Source organism: Elephantulus edwardii, unplaced genomic scaffold (assembly GCF_000299155.1).
Source record: "Elephantulus edwardii isolate Elephantulus edwardi_28Jun2011 unplaced genomic scaffold, EleEdw1.0 scaffold00095, whole genome shotgun sequence".
NCBI lineage: Eukaryota > Metazoa > Chordata > Mammalia > Macroscelidea > Macroscelididae > Elephantulus > Elephantulus edwardii.
In genome coordinates, this window is record NW_006399845.1 from 9354531 (window position 1) to 9375549 (window position 21019).

Consider the following 21019-nt stretch of genomic DNA (forward strand, 5'->3'; position numbering starts at 1 on the left):
TGTGCCCAGAGTCCGCATCCACCGCCACCACCTTGGTGACCAGGTAGCCCGGCTGCGCGGCGCGTGGCACCGTGTCAAAGAGCGCTGAGCCATCGGGTCCTAGCACCGGGTACAGTACCCTGGGCGCATTGTCATTGCGGTCGCCCACCAGCACGCGCAGGCTCACGTTGGCGCTGAGCGAGGGCGAGCCCTGGTCACGCGCCTGCAGCATCAGCTGGAAGGCGCGTAGCTGCTCGTGGTCAAAGGCGCGCTGCGCGAACACCACCCCGCTGTGCGCGCTCACGGACACGTAGGACGACAGCGCGCGAGGTTCCAGGTCGCTGGCCACGATGGAGTAAGAGACCTGGCCATTGGGGCCCATATCCGGATCGCAGGCGCTGACTTGAAGGATGGATGTGCCAGGCAGGTTGTTCTCAGGTACGTGAACCGTGTAGGAGGCCTCCTGAAAGGCTGGAGCGTTGTCGTTGACGTCAGCAATGTGCAGGGTGACGCTTGTTCTGGAGGAGAGAGGCGGCTTGCCTCTGTCGGTTGCTGTGATGGTGACATTGTACTCTGCTGTCTGCTCCCGGTCCACGGCCCTGTCAATCACTAACTTGTAGTAATTCTTTGAAGTGGATTCTAATTTGAAAGGAAGGTCTTTCTGAATGTAGCAGGTCATTAGGCCATTTTGCCCAGAATCCTGGTCCCGCACTTTGATGAGGGCGATTACAGTTCCAATGTCTGCGTCCTCGGGGATATGGTTGGAAAGGGAGATGAACGTTACCTCTGGTGCATTGTCATTCACATCAACAATTTCAATCTGAACATTGCAATGGGCTGTGTGGACCCCTCCATTCTTCGCTTCTACGCCCAACACATATTTCCTTGTTGTTTCAAAGTCCAGTGTCCCATTCGTTGTGATGTCACCGGTATTTGGATCGATCCCGAAGAGGAGGCTACTACTGGCAGGGACATTGTGGAAGGCATATGCAACAGCAGCGTTAATGCCCTCGTCCTGGTCCGTGGCGGTCACCCGCAGCACAGGGCTTCCCGGGGGCACGTCTTCTTGGACGCTAACTCTGTACACATCCTGGCTGAACACCGGGGCATTATCGTTGGCGTCGGTGACTTGGATCCGGATCTGAGTAGTGCCACTTAGGGCCGGGTCCCCGCCGTCGATGGCAGTCAGGGTTAGGCGATGGGAGCTCTGCTGTTCCCTGTCCAAAGGTTTCTCCAGCAGTAATTCTGGGTACTTACTTCCGCCAGGACTTTCTTTTGTTGAGAGAGAGAAATGTTGATTGGGGGTGATGGTGTATGTCTTCAGCGAGTTACTTTGCACATCTGCATCATATGCAGAATCCAGAGAGAATCTAACCCCTGGTAAAGCTGACTCACAGATTTCCAGGTCAACGCTTTTTGCCATGAAATGTGGAGCATTGTCGTTAATATCCTGGATTGCAACAACTACGTGGAAAATATTCATTGGTTTTTCTGCGACCATTTCAAATTCTAATGAGCATTCAGATTGCCTCCCGCAAATCTTCTCTCGGTCTATCCTGCTGCTTACGACCAAATCCCCGCTCTCTGAGCTAATGCTGAAATAATCCTCCTCTGCACTAACCCGAAGTTTCCGAGCTGTCAACTCCTGGATGCTAAGCCCTAGATCCCTGGCAAAGTTCCCCACAAGCGACCCTTTGGCCATCTCCTCAGGAATTGCGTAGCGGACCTGCTGGGAGGCGGCCCCGCAGAACAAAGACAGCAGGAAGGGAAACAGTACCTGCCTTTTCCTCGGTTCAGCTGGTCCTCGGTTCCTTTGCATGTCTTGAGCTCTCAGGGAAGCTTAGCTTCAAGATTTCTCAAGGGTGGTTTTTAAAGTGAACGATCAACACTGTGAACAATTGTTATTTAAGGATAGAGCTTGTTTATCTGGCGCCTAAGCATGCACGGAAGACTGGTATGCTGTTTAGTAGCTAAGGACGAAAGGCGAGAACCCTGTTTCTTCCCTTTGGTCAACAGCGGCGCCTAGAGGTTGCCTTGAAAAACTGCATTTTGCCCAGCCAGCTACTTACTCTCAACACTTAAATTCTTGAATAAAGGATTGCCTTATTTGTTATAAAGAACCAAACAAACACATTTCACGTTAAATGTGATTGTTTCTAGTGTTTCATAATATCGTAAACATATCCAACATCTTATGGGGGTTTTTAAAATCTGAAAATTTAATAACGCATATAGCCAGCCTTTCCTTTTCAGCTTATGGAGCAAAAATATGTTCAATAACATCAGCATTTACAAATCCTGGCATTCATGTGGATGTACTCAAATAAGTTATTTGTTTTTAAGCACACATTTATAGTGGACCACATCTTCACATTTCTGCACATTCATGAGTTCCCTTTACTTACATAGGACTTTAAATCTCTCCATGTATGCTTAATGAACTCAGTAATAAATACTTTCAAAAGATAGAGACTCTGGAAAAAGAGTGTGGTGAAAGTCGAAGTTATTTTGTTGTATTTATTTTTTTAGAACAGAACATCTCCCTAGTTAGATAAAGAGGAACACGGTATTTTGTTGAAGGGACCAAACTTAGTGTTTGACACACATTCATTTTTATGAAGCCAGTGCTTCTTTGATATGTGAATGTGCATGCAATTTTTATAATGACAACTCTCGGCCCCAACCAATGTATGCCACTAGTGAGTGAGATGAGGTTGACGAGAATACTGGCAAACCTTCGAAACTTTTCCTTTTGGAACTTACCTTTAATCTTTGAAATGGGTAACACAACCAGGTTCCTTTATTTCAAGTGCACTTCAAAATTGCTCAATTAAAATTTTTACTTGTTTCAGTGCTCACCAACACTCATATTTCAACCAAGACAGACAACTGTTTTCCTAAGATGTCCCTTAACTTATCTTTTCAATTATATGCCTTTATTCCTCTTGTTATGAACATTTCGTACCTTTTCTTGGTAATTTTCAGAAAGAAAATTAGTGAAATGGACGTATCTTATTTATACAAATAAATTAAAACAATACTAAGATACAGACTATGTTTTACATGGAATTCTTAGAAAATCAGCTTTGAAGAGCTAAAGTTTCCCTGACAGACATCATTTAATACTCCCCTCTCCCCCATATATGTCAAAAGCTGCATGCTTGGGGAACATCTTTTTCTAATTTAGGTTGTTTTTCTCAGGCCCTGTGGTCTCACACTCCCATTATTCCATTGACCAGAAGTAGTTACAAGGGACAGGTAGGACAGAAAGTGCAGTTCTGTCATATGCCCATAAAGAGAGAACAGAAATATTTAAGCCTAATCTCTCCCTAATATATTTGAAGGAGAAATTTGTTCCTTTCAGGTCTAACAAAATCTATCTTGGTCAAATTTTGGAATTCTGTAAAGCAACTTCATGGGTGAAAAGTATTTCAGAACAGGCTAGGAATTTCCAGTCCAAGAAAGTTATAGGCCATGAGCAGGGCTTGCATTACTGAAGTGGATGACTTGACTGTTTTAACACAGAGGATTTTATCCTTCTCAAATGACAAGAAATGCTGGTCCATGGCTCATAAAAGTGTACACAAATACAGTTTCCACCATGGAAAAAAAAAGACTGAAATAAATATGTATCATGTTCAAGTATATATAATAAGGAATGAAGGTATTATAAATCCAATTTCTACATTCTTTAAGCAATTTTTTTTTTCATTTTAAGATTAAAATTGTGATCTGGCTTGGAAGGAGTCAGTCAGGCTTGGGGTATTTTTGAGCCTAAAATCTCTTGTATATATTTTATCTATTTGTGTTGGTCAAGATAGGCAAGTTAGATTGGGGTGAAAAACAGACCTCAATACACAAAGATTTAAAATTAAAAGGGGCTACCGTTTACAGAGTAATGTTAAGTCAATCACAGTGATTTCCTCTTACTATAGATACTTAAGAACCCAGAAGGAAGAAGAAAGCACAATTTCAAAGAGTAGCTTAGGAACTTGAAAATTCTCATGAGGCAGTTAGAGATTTCTCCCGGAAGTGACAGTTACTTCCACCTACTAGAAGTAGTTCCCATTGGCTTATACAAACCTAAGGAACTTCTCATGCTCTGGGCAGTAGATTGGTGCGGCCAATTCAAAGGCTTCCATTTTTTCTGGTGCTTTGAACTGGCTGTTTCTCAACGGCAATTATTAAAGTTCCTTTTTTGACACAATCATAGCCAGGACAGGAAGTGCTGTTCTACCATATATCCAGAGATGAGAGGAGCAGAAATACTAAAGTTACAGGACGAATGACTATAGCAATGTTTAATTTCTCAAACAAAGGTGCATCATAGCTTTCTAATAATCACACTGGTAAAACTGTTCTTTATACTATTCGAAGAAAGAAAGAAACTCACCTCAAGTAGCTTGGGCTCTCCTTTTGCTTCAAGTAAATCTTGAGATATTAGGAGAGGCTCGCTTTTCTCACAGCTGTCGTGGCTGATGAGTGTGTCCGCGTAGTTGGGCTGCGGGAAGATCAGGTGGCTCTTGCGCGAGTCCGCTGTGAGGGAGACCTCGTGGGAATAGGTCTGCAGGAAGGCCCTCACTCCGTCCACGCCCACAAAGTGCATGCCTGGCACACCGTCCAGACCTCTGCTGGCTGTCTGAAGCAGGCGAAACTTGTGCCAGCGATGCACCCTGAGCGCCATCAGCACGATGACAAAGGCGAGAAAGATGCAGGAGACCACAGCCACTGCCACCACCAGGTACAATGTGAGGTCAGAGGCGTCAGAGTCGTGAGAGGGCTCCAGGCTGCCCAGGTCAGCGAGCACATCGGGGATGCTGTCGGCCACGGCCACGGTGAGCGTGACAGTGGCCGAGAGAGGGGGCTGGCCGTGGTCCTGGACAGCCACCACCAGGCTCTGCTTGAGTGCGTCTCTGTCCTGCAGGGCCCGCGCAGTGCGCACCTCGCCCGTGTGCACCCCCACCGCGAACAGCCCTGGCTCGCTGGCCTTGAGCAGGCGGTAGGACAGCCAGGCGTTCTGACCCGAGTCTCTGTCCACCGCCACCACCTTGGTCACCAGGTAGCCAGGCTCTGCGGAGCGAGGTGCCAGCTCCACGCCAGTGGAGCCGTCGGTGGGAAAAGCGGGGTACAGGATCTCGGGGACATTGTCGTTCTGGTCCAGCACGAACAATGTAACTGATGCGTTGCTGCTGAGCGGCGGGTCTCCGCTGTCGCGGGCGGTCACCAACAGCTGTAGCTCACGGAACTGCTCGTAGTCAAAGGAGAGCAGCGCATAGAGGACGCCAGTGTCAGAGTTAATGGAGACATAAGAGGACAGAGGCGTGCCCTGGAGCGTGTCTTCATTCAGTGCATAGGTGACATGGCCGTTGTTATCACTATCAGGGTCGTGGGCGGTCACGGAGAAGATGGAGGTGCCTCTGGAGTTGTTTTCAGGAATATAGGCAGAGTAGGAGGCATGAGCGAAGGCGGGTGGGTTATCGTTGATATCAGTCACATGCAGTGTGATGTGCGTTTCCGTGGACAGTGACGGAGTTCCTCCATCTGTGGCTCTCAGGGTGAGGTTATATTCTGACACTTGTTCACGGTCCAGGGATCTGGCTGTCACTAAGCGGTAATACTGACCTATAGATTTTTCTAAAGTAAATGGCAGGTTTCCAAGGACAAGAACTGTGACCTGCCCATTCTGCCCAGAATCTCGGTCATGCACGTTGATAAGGGCGATTTCTCTTCCAGCGGTAGCCTCTTCTGGGACTGAACCTGTCAGAGAAGTGATTGTAACTTCTGGGGCGTTGTCATTCACGTCCAGAACTGTGACTAGAATCTTTGCTCTTGAAAAGAGACCTGGTCCATCTTTGGCTTCCATTTTAATTTCATAGAACATAGCATCTTCATAATCTAGACTTTTTAATAGTGATAGATCTCCAGTCGCTGCGTCAAGGTCGAAAATCTGAGCCATTTTCCCAGGCATTTTATCTAGGATATATGACACTTGAGCATTGAATCCCTCATCGGGGTCTGTGGCATTCACTCTGAGCAGTCGGGTGCCCACAGGCACGTCCTCCCGAACACTTACATGGTACTCGGGCTGTGTGAACGCTGGTGGGTTGTCATTTGCATCCAGAACAATAACTTGAATGTACAAGTTGCCAGAGCGGACAGGGTCGCCTCCATCAGAGGCAGAGAGGACAAGCTGGTGAACTTCCTGCTCCTCTCGGTCCAGGGCCCGCTCCAAGACCAGCTCTGGGTACTTGGACTCCCCAGAGATGCTCTTCACAGCCAGCGAGAAGTAGTCATTGGGGCTGAGCTGGTAGTTCTGTAAGGAGTTCACGCCCACATCTGGGTCAAATGCTGTCTTAAGTGCAAATCGGGTTCCAGGCACCGTTAATTCCGAGATTTTTATTTCCAATCCCTCTGTTAGAAAATCAGGAGCATTATCATTAATGTCTTTAATTTCTACCTCCACTTCAAAAATTTTCAACTTGTCCTCGATGAGGACATTAAATTTAACCAGACAGCGCGCGCTCTGGGCGCAAAGCTCCTCGCGGTCCACCCTGCCCTCGGTCACCAGGCTGCCGCTCCGCGCGCTCAGCGCAAAGAGCTGCGTCCTACCTCTGGAGACGATGCGGACGCCGCGCTCCGCCACCTCCTGGGGCTCCAGACCCAGGTCCTTGGCGATGTTACCCACGAACGAGCCTTTGTCCAATTCCTCAGGCACTGCATAGCGTATCTGCCCGGATCCGTTCCCACACAGCATCCCTAGAAGCGCGCACAGCAGGGCCAGCCCTCTGCCTTTTCGGAGTCCCAGGCAATCTGTCATTTCGGTTTTGGAGAATGTTTTTCTTTCCTCTCCTCTGAATTCGGTTCCAGTTTCTCACCACAGACTTCAATCTTACTTCCTCCGGGAACTAAGTCTTTATGGAGCCAATTCCTGGGTGGGTCCCAGAGCTGGTTACTGATAAGAGTGACTTTTGTAGCCGCCCAAGATCTTCTGACTTGCTAGCTCTCTGCGTTTCAGGAAGAGGGAAATGGTTGACTCCAGCTGCGTTCTCCTCCTTGAGTGGTCAACAGCGACGCTCAGAGGCCCGATTGTTTACTGCACCCTTTCAGATATATCCAAGTTATCTTTTTTCCCTCCTCTCACTTTTGCATTCAAAATCCCTTTTGACAGAGTTAATGAATATTCTTTTACATAAATGAATATATTAAAGGGTACGTCTTAAAGTTAGTATCCTTGGAAAGCCATGAACTAACCTTAATATCATCCAAACATGGTAGAGTTATTGTTTTGAAATGTTTAGACAAAATTTTAGAATCACACAGAAATGTCAGCCATGATTTATGGGTTATACCACTAGAAGATTGTTCTTCATAGCTTGACACCTTAGTTTCAATACTTGTTATTTAACTTATTCACTAAACAAACACATAATTGGGTTCCATACTATACCAGACAATAGGTTTGTCAGTGGGAGCAGTGGAGACAAACAAGGGACACAGTTACTTCCTGCACAAGGTTCATGACTGTATTAAAGTAAACAAAGAATTAGAGTGCAGTGAAATAACTCTCTAACGATAGACACCTAAGAAGATGAGAAGACCCTGAGCCCAGCTTGATAGGTGGGCAAAAGCTTTTCCGGAAGTATGGGAGAAGTCTGGAATGCAAACAAGAACAGCAACACCATTGCCCAGCTGTGAGAGAGAAAAGCCAGAGACAGACCTACAGCAACTACAAGGAGTTTGAGTAGCCTAACCAAAGTGTGAGACTGTTAGGTTTGGGGGTTTGGTTTTGCTTATTTTAACCATAACTAAAACTAGTAGAAAAACCATGATTTTTAATAGTTCTTTTTATATTTTTTCATCACTGAACACAGATATGGCAGTAGAGTATATTTGTTATTTCAGTCAAGATGCATTATCTGCGCGTGCATAAAGTATTTTGATAAAAATAATAAAAGGTGGCGCTGTCTTTAGTTTGGGATTCTTTTTTACTTTACCTGCAAGTAAGGATCTTATTGTTTCACAGTAAGTTCAAATTTTTACCTCATAAAGAATTATGTACTAGCAGTGAACACAATGGAATGCATTACCTTATCAGGTGCCCCTAAATATAACAAGGATTTACAACACCTCGAGATGATGACATCACCTAGTGCATTATGATGACTCGTGAACTATATTACCAGCATCAAATAAAAATGAAAATGATCCCATTATATAGGATGTTAGCAGTTTCTCTGTTCCTACACAGTCAACCTTTTTTAAAAAAAAATTTTATTGTTTTTTTTTTTTTTACGTGTACCGTCAAACCAGATCTGACTGGTACAGGAGGAGATTTCCCCCTCCTTCTCCAGCAGAGCACCTGGTGGATTTGAATCACATACCTCTGGGATAGCAGTGCCGTGTCTTACCAATAGGCCACTAGAGCTCCCTTAATAGTCAACCTTTAAAAACAACCTAGAAAGATTATTAGAGAAGAAAATTGGTTGTAAAGTGTAGTATAACAAGTTTTGGGAAGTGTAAATTGCACAGGGAAGAGATTGTCCATGTTTCTCTCAAAGAGTAGTTGGTGGATTCAAACCACTAATCTTTGGGTTGACAGCAAACACTCTTGCCCACTAGGCCACCAGGGCTCCCTAGTTTAGCCTAAAGGAAATGTTAACTCAACCACTTCTTTGAGGAATACATAACTATTTAGAGACTGTGATGAGATATTTAACTAAGCTGTCATTGCAAGCTTCCCTGAAACACTGTAAAGAATATTGATTTATAGGTTTCTATCTTTGTCTCATAGTAGGAAAGAGTATATAGGTTAAGTAAAAAGAAAAATTTCACTTTTAAATTTGAGAGGTTTTGAAAGTAGCACTGAGTAACCATCCAGGGAATTTCACCATCTGCAAACTGATTCAAATAAATTTTGAGGAAGAGACAGAGAAAATATAAAATCTAAACTTCATATTTTAAGGAGAGATTTGCTAATCCAGGTAGATAATATCTCAATCAATAGAAACCAGGTGCCTGAGTTGCTACTGCAATTCTTTTGATAACCTGAATATGTCTTTCATTTATTCTGATATACTTTCATTCCACAATGATTCTAGGTCCTTGACCCTTACAGTCTATGACACTAAGTCTTATCTTCTAAAAATTTAATATGTTCTTGAGCAATTTGAGAAATAAGGAAGACACCGTAAATGGAAGAGTCAGTTAAGTAAATGGGATAATTTGTTTTAGCTTCTAAATATATTATGAAAAGTCCGTTTACCTGAGAAATTGCTTCTCCTTTTCCTTCAAGTAGAGATTGAGACCCGGACAGATAATCCTTTTTCTCACAGCTGTCTTGGCTGATGAGCGTGTCCGCGTAGTTGGGCTGCGGGAAGATCAGGTGGCTCTTGTGCGAGTCCGCGGTGAGGGAGACCTCGTGGGAATAGGTCTGCAGGAAGGCCCGCACCCCATCCACGCCCACAAAGTGCGTGCCTGGCACACCGTCCAGACCTCTGCTGGCTGTCTGAAGCAGGCGAAACTTGTGCCAGCGATGCACCCTGAGCGTCATCAGCATGATGACAAAGGCGAGAAAGATGCAGGAGACCACAGCCACTGCCACCACCAGGTACAATGTGAGGTCAGAGGCGTCAGAGTCGTGAGAGGGCTCCAGGCTGCCCAGGTCAGCGAGCACATCGGGGATGCTGTCGGCCACGGCCACGGTGAGCGTGACGGTGGCTGAGAGAGGGGGCTGGCCGTGGTCCTGGACAGCCACCACCAGGCTCTGCTTGAGTACGTCTCTGTCCTGCAGGGCCCGCGCAGTGCGCACCTCGCCCGTGTGCACCCCCACCGCGAACAGCCCTGGCTCACTGGCCTTGAGCAGGCGGTAGGACAGCCAGGCGTTCTGACCCGAGTCTCTGTCCACCGCCACCACCTTGGTCACCAGGTAGCCAGGCTCTGCGGAGCAAGGTGCCAGCTCCACGCCGGTGGAACCATCTGTGGGAAAAGCGGGGTACAGAATCTCGGGGGCATTATCATTCTGGTCCAGCACTAACAAGTTTAGTGACACGTTGCTGCTGAGTGGCGGGTCCCCACTGTCCTTTGCTGTCACCCACAGCTGTAGCTCACGGAACTGCTCATAGTCAAAGGAACGCAGGGCGTAAAGGACTCCTGTGTCGGAGTTGATGGAAACATAGGAGGTCACAGGAGGCCCCTGGATGGTGTCCTCGGCCAAAGAATAAGTTACGTGGGCGTTGTCCTCGCTGTCAGGGTCATAGGCCATCACCGTAAAGATAGAGGTGCCCCTGAGATTGTTTTCAGGAATATAGGCAGAATAGGAGGCCTGAGGGAAGGCGGGCGGGTTGTCATTGATGTCGGCCACCTGCAGTAACAGGTGCGCTTCGGTGGACAGAGCCGGCCTCCCTCCATCTTTAGCTGTCACAGTGATGTTGTAAGAGGAAATCTGCTCCCTGTCAAGCGGTTTCGTTGTAACCAATCGGTAGTAGTTGTCCACTGATCTCTCTAACTTGAAAGGAAGGTCCTCGGGGAGGGAACACTCAATGAACGCATTCTGCCCTGAGTCCCTGTCATGCACATTGAAAAGTGCAATCATGGCTCCTGGCGGTGAGTCTTCAGGAACTGAGCTAGTAGCGGACGTCATGTAAAACTCGGGGGCGTTGTCGTTCACGTCCAGGACGGTGACAATAACCTTCGTTCGGGTCAGAAGGCCCGGACCATCCTGAGCTTCAATATCAATTTCATGGAATTTAGTATCTTCATAATCTAGACTTTGTATGATCACAATTTCTCCAGAAGTCGATTTAAGCTCAAATATCTCTGCATTTTCTCCAGGCTTCTTTTCTTGAAAATACGCCACCTGTGCGTTGAATCCCTCATCTGCGTCAGTGGCGGTAACTGCGAGGACCCGGGTGCCAATGGGCATATTCTCTGGGACGCTCACACGGTACTCGGGCTCAGTGAACACAGGTGCGTTGTCGTTCACATCTAGGACTGTCACGCGGATTTGTGAGGTGCCAGATTGGACAGGGTCGCCCCCATCGAAAGCCAGGAGCAGGAGATGGTGAAGGGCCTCTTCCTCGCGGTCCAGGGCACGCTGCAGCACCAGCTCTGGGTACCTGTCCCCATCAGCCCCGCTTCGCACGTTCAGGGAGAAGTGGTCATTTGGGTTGAGCTGGTACTTCTGGAGGCCGTTCTCTCCCACATCTGCATCATGAGCACTCTTGAGAGGAATTCGAAATCCTGGCGTCGTCGTTTCACTGATTTTTAGTTCCAGTTCTTCTACTCCAAAGCGAGGGGCGTTATCGTTAACATCCGTTACTTCCACCTCCACTGAGTAAATACTCAGTGTGTCTTCCAGCAGGATGTTAAAGTTCACCAGACACCGCGCGCGCTGGGCACAGAGCTCCTCGCGGTCTATCCTGTCCGCGGTGATCAAGCTACCGCTGTTGAGATCCAGAGAGAAAAACTGGGTCTTACCTCTGGAGACGATGCGGACTCCGCGCTCTGCCAGTGCCTGGGGCTCCAGCCCCAGGTGTTTGGCGATGTTGCCCACGATCGCGCCTTTGTCGACCTCTTCTGGCACAGAGTAACGCATCTGCGCTGCCGCGGCCTCCCACAGGGCGGCCCAGAGCAAGGCCCGCACCACAAGCTTTCTGCAGCGTGGCAACCTTTCCCCGGCAGACATTTCCCCCTGCTGCAGGTTTTCCCCCCGAGTTAAGGTCCACAATCCGGTGTGAGATGGCAAAAGTTCTTCCTGAGTCCGAGGGGACCAGTATTCACAGATCTTAGTCAGTCTGGAGAGATCTAGTGGGGCTGTGGCGTTGTATTGCCGTGCCTTCCGGGAGACTGTGTGGCTAGATCCGCAGCCCTTTGTGTTCTGAGAGCCAAAATGCTCCTTCACTGAGTAGCTCGCCTCATCTCTCCTGAGATGGTCAACAGCGACGCTCAGAGGCTCAGCTCATTTCTGCACCCGAAAGCCAAGTTGCTTTTAAGGTTTACTTTGTGATCTTCTGATTTAAGGTACAGAATCAGAGTTCCAACACACTGTTAAAAGTAGCTCTTTCAAGACAGGGGTAGTTTTCTCAGCAGTTACAAGGATGCTCTACATGAGTGTGGCTTTGCTGCTAGTTACTATGTAAGTATTATTCGATATGGAAACCTCTCATTTGTCCTTGCTCTAAACATCGTCTAATTTTTACATTTGGAGATAGTAAAGTCAATTCAAAATAGTTAGCTATATTATATTATGAAGTTGCATTCCCATCCCTCAGTTTCTGTGCTCAGTGGCTGGTATTTAATGTCAAAATCTGTATATAAACTTCAAATCATCAAATGCCTAAATGACTGAGACATTTTGTTAGTGTCAAAGATGCAAACGGCCAGTTACCCTGATTGACACAGTCACTCAGGACACTCAGAGCGTGAGGAGGAACGTCAACAGAGTAGTATGATGGAATGATGGTAGGGAACACTGACTGGGTGATCAAGAATACACATGCACCTAAGACTTTCTCAGGACATGGATGAAGTTGAATGCAAAAGCATAGGATCAACTACGAGTTTGGAGTTGTGACAGGCAGCACGGAACATTAAGGAAATGGAAAACTGGCTAATAGTAGAGCAAGAAAAGTTTTATGGGTTGTTTTGGGGGGGGGGTTTAAAGATCACACAGAACATCAGTCACTTAAAGTTGTTTGAAGTTGCCAAGTTGATTTTTAGCATCTTCTAAGAGTATAAAAATATCATACAGTGGATCTCTTCTTTGGTTTAATTTTATGCACTTACAGGTCATACTCTTGTTTTTAAAATAAAATGTAGATATTTCATATATATATAGAGAGAGTACAGAAAATATTGTAATTAGCATCTATGTACATACCATGCAATGTTATAAAATCTTAGCATCTTGCATATTGAGATCAGTTTTCATATTTTTTCATTTTAAATCTTTTCATACTTACATAAAAGTTGCAAAAATTGTACAAAGGATTATCATACACTCTTCACCCCTACTAGTCCAAATCTTAACGTTTCACTGTATTCAATTGAACATGTTTTCACCCCTTCTTTATCTTCATATATTAGGCAATTCTTTTTTCTTTTTTCTTTTTTTTTCAAAAAAACCACAACCAAACAAACCCATAAACAAACATACGCCAAACTTACTAAAGTCAAGTTGATTCACAGTCCTGGTGATTCCCCACTGGGTTTTTAAGGCTCTAAGTTTATTGAAAGGCAATGTTCTTTTTCTCATAGAGCATCTGGTGACTTTGAACTGTGAAAGGGTAGCAATATCCCTATATTCCACATTCCATTATCATTGCTGGGTCTTGATATATGATAGGGCAGTTTTCCCCACTTTGTTAATTTTCTTCCAAATGAATTAGACTATTCTTCTACTTTGTTTTATGTATATATAGATCAAGGGTAATGAAAAATGACTATTAACATTGTAATTAGAATTGTGTTAGAGTTATAGATTAGTTTTGGGTGGGCTGACAGGTTTTATTTTTCTTTCTTTTTTAAAAAAATAATCTTAATGAACATTTACAGAGATTTTGAATTTCCATTCATTCATTGTTACACTTTTATCTCTGCCCACCCCTCCCACCCAGTTTGCTCCTCTCTTTGAAAAGTAAAATTTCTTCATTGTATACAATCCCCCTGCCCACTGCCCGCCCCCCAAATTGACTTAGTTTTTAAAAACTTTAAAATACAGGTCTTAAAAAAAAAGATAAAATATATAGGTCTTTCTTTGTATTTTTAAATAATCCCTCTCTGTAAATTTTTAAAATATGTATTTTTTAAAATACCCTATAGTTTGTATTGCTGTTGGAAATGTATTTTTTAACTTATATTTTGTTTGTTACTGATGAATAAAGAAGCTATCACATTTAATATGTTGATCTTATATTTAGAAATATTAAGGAACTCTCTTATTCTAATTATTTTGGTTGTAAATAACTTAGCTATTTCCATATAGAAAAATCACAATTCCTGCAAATAATAATTTTGTCTTTTACATCTCCATTTTTGTACTTCCTATTTAATCTTCCTAGTCATTTGACATGGCTAGTTCTTTCAGTGTAACATTTAAGAGTTTCTACCTTGTCACCAGCATGCTTATATTTCCTCAGTTTTAATGCAAATGCTACTAGGTTTTCACTCTAATGGCATTTTTTACAAAGTTTTAATAAATATTCTTTATCATGTTATGAATTAGTTTCATTTAATGCTTCATTTTTTGTGAATTTCTCTCACAGTCTTCCAGTTCACTAATCTTATATTCAGTTGCGTCTAATTTAATTTTCCCCCTTTCCATTTTTATTATATTAAGTATGCAAATTTGCCTTCCCAATGATCTTCACATACACAGATCAGCCATGTTAAATGTGTTTACCATGTTGTTCAGTCATTACTTGTAGTGAATCTTTCCCTTACCTTTAACAGAAGCTCAGTACTTCCTAACCAATCTTATTTATCTCAACTATTAAGTATTCTTTTTACTTCAATAATTATAATTTCATTTGTCTTCTAATTGTTTAGATATTTATAGTTTAATTTATTGTTTAATATATTTTTGTTATGCTTATTATAATCTTGCTATGATTATATCATATATTTCATTGGTCATTACAAAATAATTAAACCTCAGTTTTTCTATAAAATTTCTTTCATTTGCTATATAAATGAATGTTCTGGTTGATGATGTTGCTATTTTTCTTAACCTTAGATTTAGCATTTAAGAATTTTGGTTCGTAAATTTAAGTAAAATATCATTTTTTCCCCTTCTTCTTCTTTCTTCTGGGTTCAATATTGTCTCTAATGCTTCTGAAATTGTCCATATCTCACACCAAGTCCTGGGTCATGTCTTTTAATGGTGCTTTGAATCCCATGTTAACAGTAGAATTGTAAATACCACAGTTCAAGGTTGAGGGACTCAGTGTTTGTTGTCTGTGTCCACCTTTCTCGAATGATCTGCAACTTACAGTGAGTCATAACCACAGGCGTTGGCAGGCGGTATCTGTACGAAAATACTCCCACTTATTAGCGAAGGGGAATAATATCTTATTTGTATGCAAGCAGTTCAACCTAGCAATTTTGGTTCTAATTATACAATGTAGAGTTAATCTCCTTATCCAAAACATCTACTTTAAAAAAATACTGAAAAAAGTTAACAGTTTGTTATAATTTATTTTATTTAGCATTCTAAGAAGTTCACAGCCATCAGCAGTTCCAGCGCAATTTAAGGTGCAATTGGAAATTTAGGAATCTTGGTGGAGCTGCTAGTGTAGGAAACCTTGAAGGTAAAATAAATGCATACCTTTGATAGCACATGTGAAGGGATCTCTCTAAAATTGACCACATTGGTTTCAAACTGACCTGGGCCACACGACATGACTTTTTTTGTTCCTGATGTTAGTGCATGTTCTCTTTTTATAATAAATTCATGGGCATTAGAAGATATCAATTTGACATACATCTGGGCCTTCACACCCACCATGTTTTTTCCTCTCCATCCATTATTGTTGATGATTGCCTTCGAGTCAAGCATGACTCATAGCGACCCTATGAACAAAAGGCCTGAAGCCCCTCTATAACTATGGACATTCATCAAAGTTCATAGTGTTTCCGGAGGCATGTGGTTTAGGAAGTGGGTACCACGCCTGCTTCCATACATTATGCTCCTTGAAATTCTACTTCATTTCCATAGGAATTTCTGTAGTTCTTAGTCAGTCCCACAGTCACCACAGCTACCACCATTAGGCTCCTGTGCACTACCACAACCCCTACTCCAGGGCTGCTCCCTGAAATATCTACTTTTAAGTAAAAGATTAGAACTCTCATGACTTTAGGCTGATTTACCACTTTATGCTCCTTGAATAAGTATCTTCCCTTCCCACTCCCCCATGAAAAAGAAACATTTATTTCAAAGCAATCTGAAAAGAGCAGTGGAGACATCATGGCTACAGACTTGTAGAAGGGGCATATGGTTACATATCCATTTGACAAGCTCTCAATCCATTCAATAGTCTGATTCCTAATAATTCCCCGCATCTACCCCATTTCCTTTTAAGGCTTAAATGAAATGGTCATCTCAAAGGGGCCTGTGTTGTGTTTATTATTCAAATACTCTCCCATTTCGGCAAAAAAAAAGACATCTTGAGTCAACCTTGATTGATCTACTGTTATTGAACACAAAGTGTTCATTCACATTTTAAGCAGCTGAGGAGGTAATAAATAATTCAGTCTCCATTTTGTAGGAGGTGATTACAGTCAATTACTTCTCACAACAGTGAACTGTAAGATTATTCCATTAATTATTCTAGTTGAACTGGCATAATCATATTTGAGTGGTAGCTGAATAAATTAAATTTCTGTGTAATACAGGCTAGTACCGAGTATACTCATTTGTTCTGAGATACTGGAATATAGTGAATCAAATGATCTTTCTTTTCTAAGGGCTGCTGGATTAGTCTCTTGTTCCACTTCCACTTTATCCCCAACCAGTCTAGGAAAGCCATAGACATCCCAGGGAACCCGAGAGGAAACAGATCATAGTCCTCATAGTTTCATGACTGAAACCAATCAGCAGCCTCAATCACAGTATCATTGTTGCAAGAAAACAATCTTATACATTTGTTATTTTTGTTGTTAGGTACCACTGAGTCAAGTACAACCCATAACAACCCTATGAACAACAGATCTGAACCCTGTCCTATCCTGTGCCATCCTCACAATATCTGACACACGTGAGTTTATAGCAGCAGTCACTATGTCAATCTATCTGGTTGAGGGTCTTCCAATCTTTCACTGACTCTCTCTCTCTCTACATTTTCAAACATCATGTCCCTCTCCAAGAAACAGCCTTGCCTAGCAACATACCCAAATATTTAGATATTAGTATTTCAAAAGACTAAACATTTAATATATTTAAAATTATTTAAATTTGCAGTGTGTATGGAGTTTCTTAACTTTACATTAGTACAATTAAAAGTACTACTTTTGACTGTCTTTACTTTTCAAATATCTCCAACTAAATTACTATTACCATAACATCCTGACAGATGACATTAACACTACATTTGACAGACAATTAAACAAAACACACTCAACTGATTGTCAACAAGTTGGAGCCAACTCAGAGCTGACCTTCCAATAAGTTTTCAAAGGCTGTGAGTCACACGGTTCTCAACAGAGCAGCTGGTGGACCCAAACCACTTGCTTTTAGGTTGGCAACACAACTCCTTACACTAGGCCACCAGAGTGTCCTGCCTGCCCGAAAGGTGAACTAGCAGGGAATCACGTAAGGAGGAAATTTTAAAATATTATCACATAAATATTGATGGGTCTTTAATTCTTAAATATGTTAGAATAATGGAAAGTGCTTCATAATTTCTCAGAATGTAAAAAAGTTATATTATTATCATTGACTACAATAATCAAACATTAAGGAAAACCTGTTAACTTGACTACATGAAATATTTTATCTATGATTCTTTAAGGATATATTAATTTTATCAAGAAACAACAGCTTCTTTAGAAGATTGGAATACAAATTTAACATAAGCAGAGTCATACTGTAAACATCTCCCTGAAATAGTCTGACCAAAGGGGCATATAAAAATGGAACTCATAAGCCATTTTTTATCTCACATTTAAAACTCAGGAAAGATGTTACATTTCATTGATAAAGGATGATCTAATAAACTAATTTAAAGAATCTAGTAATTAAAAAGATGGAATGTATTAAGATTTTATAGCGAGAGAACATGGGAATTTTTCCAATCAGTTTTTCTAATCTATCTTTACCCTCTGCAGGTAACGTGATGGTAAAAATTAGAACAATGAAGTGACTTGGCTACAGGTAAATAAGAAGGTACTTACTGGAAGTAAGATCTCCTTGTGCTAATGCAGTGTTCTTCCCACAGTAGAGACTCATCTGCACATGTCATAATCTTCCTCATAATGACCCATATTATGATTGCAAGCTCTTTTTAGAAAGAAAGATAATTACAAATATATCATATCATGATGTTAGCATGCAGATATAGGTTCACCTTCTAATGATTTTCCAGGATTTGTAATACAACCTACAGGAATCTTTGAGGCATAGAAAAACTGTACTGAGATGGAAAACAAGTAAACGTAGGAATTATTTTTTATGGAGATAAGCATAAAGTCACTATAAAAAGTTTACCTGAGGGATCATTTCCTTTTTGTCTTCAAGTAAGGACTGAGGTGTTGACAGAAAATCCTTTTTCTCACAGCTGTCGTGGCTGATGAGCGTGTCCATGTAGTTGAGCTGCGGAAAGATCAGGTGGCTCTTGCGCGAGTCCTCGGTGAGGGAGACCTCGTGGGAATAGGTCTGCAGGAAGGCCCGCACCCCGTCCACACCAACAAAGTGAGAGGCAGGCAAGTCCACCAATCCTCTGCTTCTATCTTGGAGCAGTCGCGACATGTGCCAGCGCCTTAGCCTGAGCGCCATCAACACAATGACAAAGGCGAGGAAGACACAGGAGACGACGGCCACAGCCACCACCAGGTACAGCGTGAGGCCTGAGTCGTCAGAGTCGCTAGGGGTCTTGATACTGCCCAGGTCAGCGAGCACATCGGGGATGCTGTCGGCCACGGCCACGGTGAGCGTGACAGTGGCCGAGAGAGGGGGCTGGCCATGGTCCTGAACAGCCACCACCAGACTCTGCTTGAGCGCGTCTCTGTCCTGCAGGGCCCGCGCAGTGCGCACCTCGCCCGTGTGCACCCCCACCGCGAACAGCCCTGGCTCGCTGGCCTTGAGCAGGTGGTAAGACAACCAGGCATTTTGACCTGAGTCTCTGTCCACCGCCACCACCTTGGTCACCAGGTAGCCAGGCTCTGCGGAGCGAGGTGCCAGCTCCACACCAGTCGAACCGTCAGTGGGGAGAGTTGGGTAGAGGATCTCTGGTGCATTGTCATTCTGGTCCAGCACCAACAGGTTCAGTGACACATTACTGCTGAGTGATGGGTCCCCACTGTCCCTTGCTGTCACCCACAACTGCAGGTCACGGAACTGTTCAAAGTCAAAGGAGCGTAGGGCGTATAGGACTCCAGTGTCAGAGTTAATGGAGAAGTAGGAGGACAGGGGCGCCCCCTGGATGGTGTCTTCAGCCAATGAGTAAGTGATTCGTGCATTCTCATTGCTGTCAGGGTCTTGGGCAGTCAGGGAAAAGATGGAGGCACCTCTGGGGTTGTTTTCTGGAATGTAGGTAGAGTAAGATTCCCGAGAAAAAGTCGGAGGGTTGTCATTGATATCTGTCACGAGTATTGAAATGTGAGTTTCAGTAGATAGAGCCGGAGTTCCACTGTCTGCTGCTGTCACTGTGATGTTGTACTCTGAGGTCAGTTCTCTGTCCAGGGTTCTTTCTGTCACTAAACGGTAATAATTATCAACTAACTTTTCTAATTTAAAAGGCAGATTTCCAGGAATGGAACATGTAGTGTGCCCATTGTCTCTGGAGTCCTGGTCATACACATTGATAAGAGCAATTATGATCCCAGGAGGAAAGTTTTCTGGGACTGCAGTGGTGACAGAAGTGACTGTCATTTCTGGGACATTATCATTCACATCCAGAACTTTAATGAGCACCTTAGCTCTGGCCATAAGCCCAGCGCCATCCTGAGCTTGAACTTCCATCGAATAGGTTTCATATTCTTCAAAATCTAGTGGTTCTTTATTTACTATTTCGCCAGTGTCAGAATCCAACTGAAATACCTGGGCCACTCTGTGGTCTATATTGTGAAATGAGTAGGTTACTTTCCCATTGGCTCCCTCGTCTGGGTCTGTGGCATTTACTACCAGCAGCCTAGTGCCCAGGGGCACGTTCTCAGGAACACTTATGTGGTATTGTGCCTGAGTAAATGATGGAGGATTGTCGTTGGCGTCTACCACCAGAACACGTATTTGAAGGGTGCCAGAGCGGACTGGGTCCCCTCCATCTGAGGCAGTGAGAATGAGGTGGTGGGCAGTTGCTTCTTCCCTATCTAGGAGACTCTGTAGAACCATCTCCGGGTTTTGGGGCCCATCAGCTCCCTGTTGCACATCTAGGGAGAAATGTGGATTGATGCTGAGCTGGTAGCTCTGCAACGAGTTCATCCCCACATCAAGATCTTGCCCGGATGGCAGAGGGATCCTGGTACCTACGGTGGTTATTTCATTCATTTTAACTTCCAGTTCCTCTATCTGGAATTGGGGAGTGTTGTCATTAATATCAATTATCTCTACTTCGACAGGGAAAAGCTTCATTTGATCCTTTAGTAGAATATTAAAATTCACCAGACACCGCGCGCTCTGGGCGCAGAGCTCCTCGCGGTCGATCCTTCCCGCGGTGACCAAGGTGCCACTTCGCGGGTTCAGAGCAAAAAACTGGGTCTTACCTCTGGAAACGATGCGGACTCCGCGCTCCGCCAGCTCCTGGGGCTGTATCCCTAGGTCTTTCGCGATGTTACCCACAAGGGAACCTTTGTCTGTCTCTTCTGGCACCGAGTAGCGGGTCTTTCCGGCCCAGGCTTCCAACAGCAGGCCTCCCAAAAGGCACAGCAGGACCAACCTGCCGCAACCAGGCAGCTTCCGCCCGACCGCCATTCTTTTGCTTTGTAGTTTTCTCCCAGGCCAGAGTCAAAAATATAGATTCCTAAATCAACCAAATTTTCAGGAGCATTCGAGTAGAGAGACGTTCAGAAGGACGGCGTGGGCCAGCCTGAGGATGACTGGTTTAGACCTGGCGATGAACGCGGTTTTAAGAGGTACAGGCCTTTTCCCCTCCTCCTTTTCCCTTTTGCGTGGAGTGCTGCGTTCATCTCCCAGGTTGGTGGACAGCGGCGCCCAGAGGCCCAAGTAGTTACTGCACACCTAGGAAAACCTCATTAAGCATATTCACCCTTTAAGTCTTAACTGCCAAAAAAACATTTAATCATTTTACAGTATAAGTATAAAAGGCCTATTTGATGAAATGTGTCTCAACACCACTAAATCACAACATTTGGCATAACTTTGGTATCCTCA

General features: G+C 44.0%; 3 protein-coding genes and 1 pseudogene across 3 annotated transcripts in view; all 4 read right to left on the reverse strand.

The window, feature by feature from the left end:
- PCDHGB1 (protocadherin gamma subfamily B, 1) overlaps positions 1-1798 on the reverse strand; it is a 2431-nt gene extending 633 nt beyond the window's left edge. Inside the window, exons 1-2 of the mRNA XM_006891209.1 lie at positions 1561-1798; positions 6-1224 (exon numbers count right to left, since the gene is read on the reverse strand). Coding sequence (XP_006891271.1) covers positions 6-1224; positions 1561-1798 — 1457 coding nt within the window. The remainder of the gene's footprint in view (positions 1-5; positions 1225-1560) is intronic.
- Positions 1799-4303: 2505 nt separating this feature from the next.
- PCDHGA3 (protocadherin gamma subfamily A, 3) lies at positions 4304-6887 on the reverse strand. Its single transcript, XM_006891136.1, has one exon. It carries the CDS (start codon positions 6794-6796, stop codon positions 4304-4306), a length of 2493 nt encoding a protein of 830 aa, XP_006891198.1. The 5' UTR covers positions 6797-6887.
- A 607-nt stretch (positions 6888-7494) lies between these two features.
- PCDHGA1 (protocadherin gamma subfamily A, 1) lies at positions 7495-20599 on the reverse strand. Its single transcript, XM_006891210.1, has 3 exons — positions 18179-20599; positions 9242-11671; positions 7495-7500 (listed from the first exon to the last, which is right to left on the reverse strand). The coding sequence occupies exons 1-3, from the start codon at positions 20597-20599 to the stop codon at positions 7495-7497; spliced, it is 4857 nt and encodes a 1618-aa protein (XP_006891272.1).
- LOC102849235 lies at positions 15179-15460 on the reverse strand (annotated as a pseudogene).
- Positions 20600-21019: the final 420 nt, after the last annotated feature.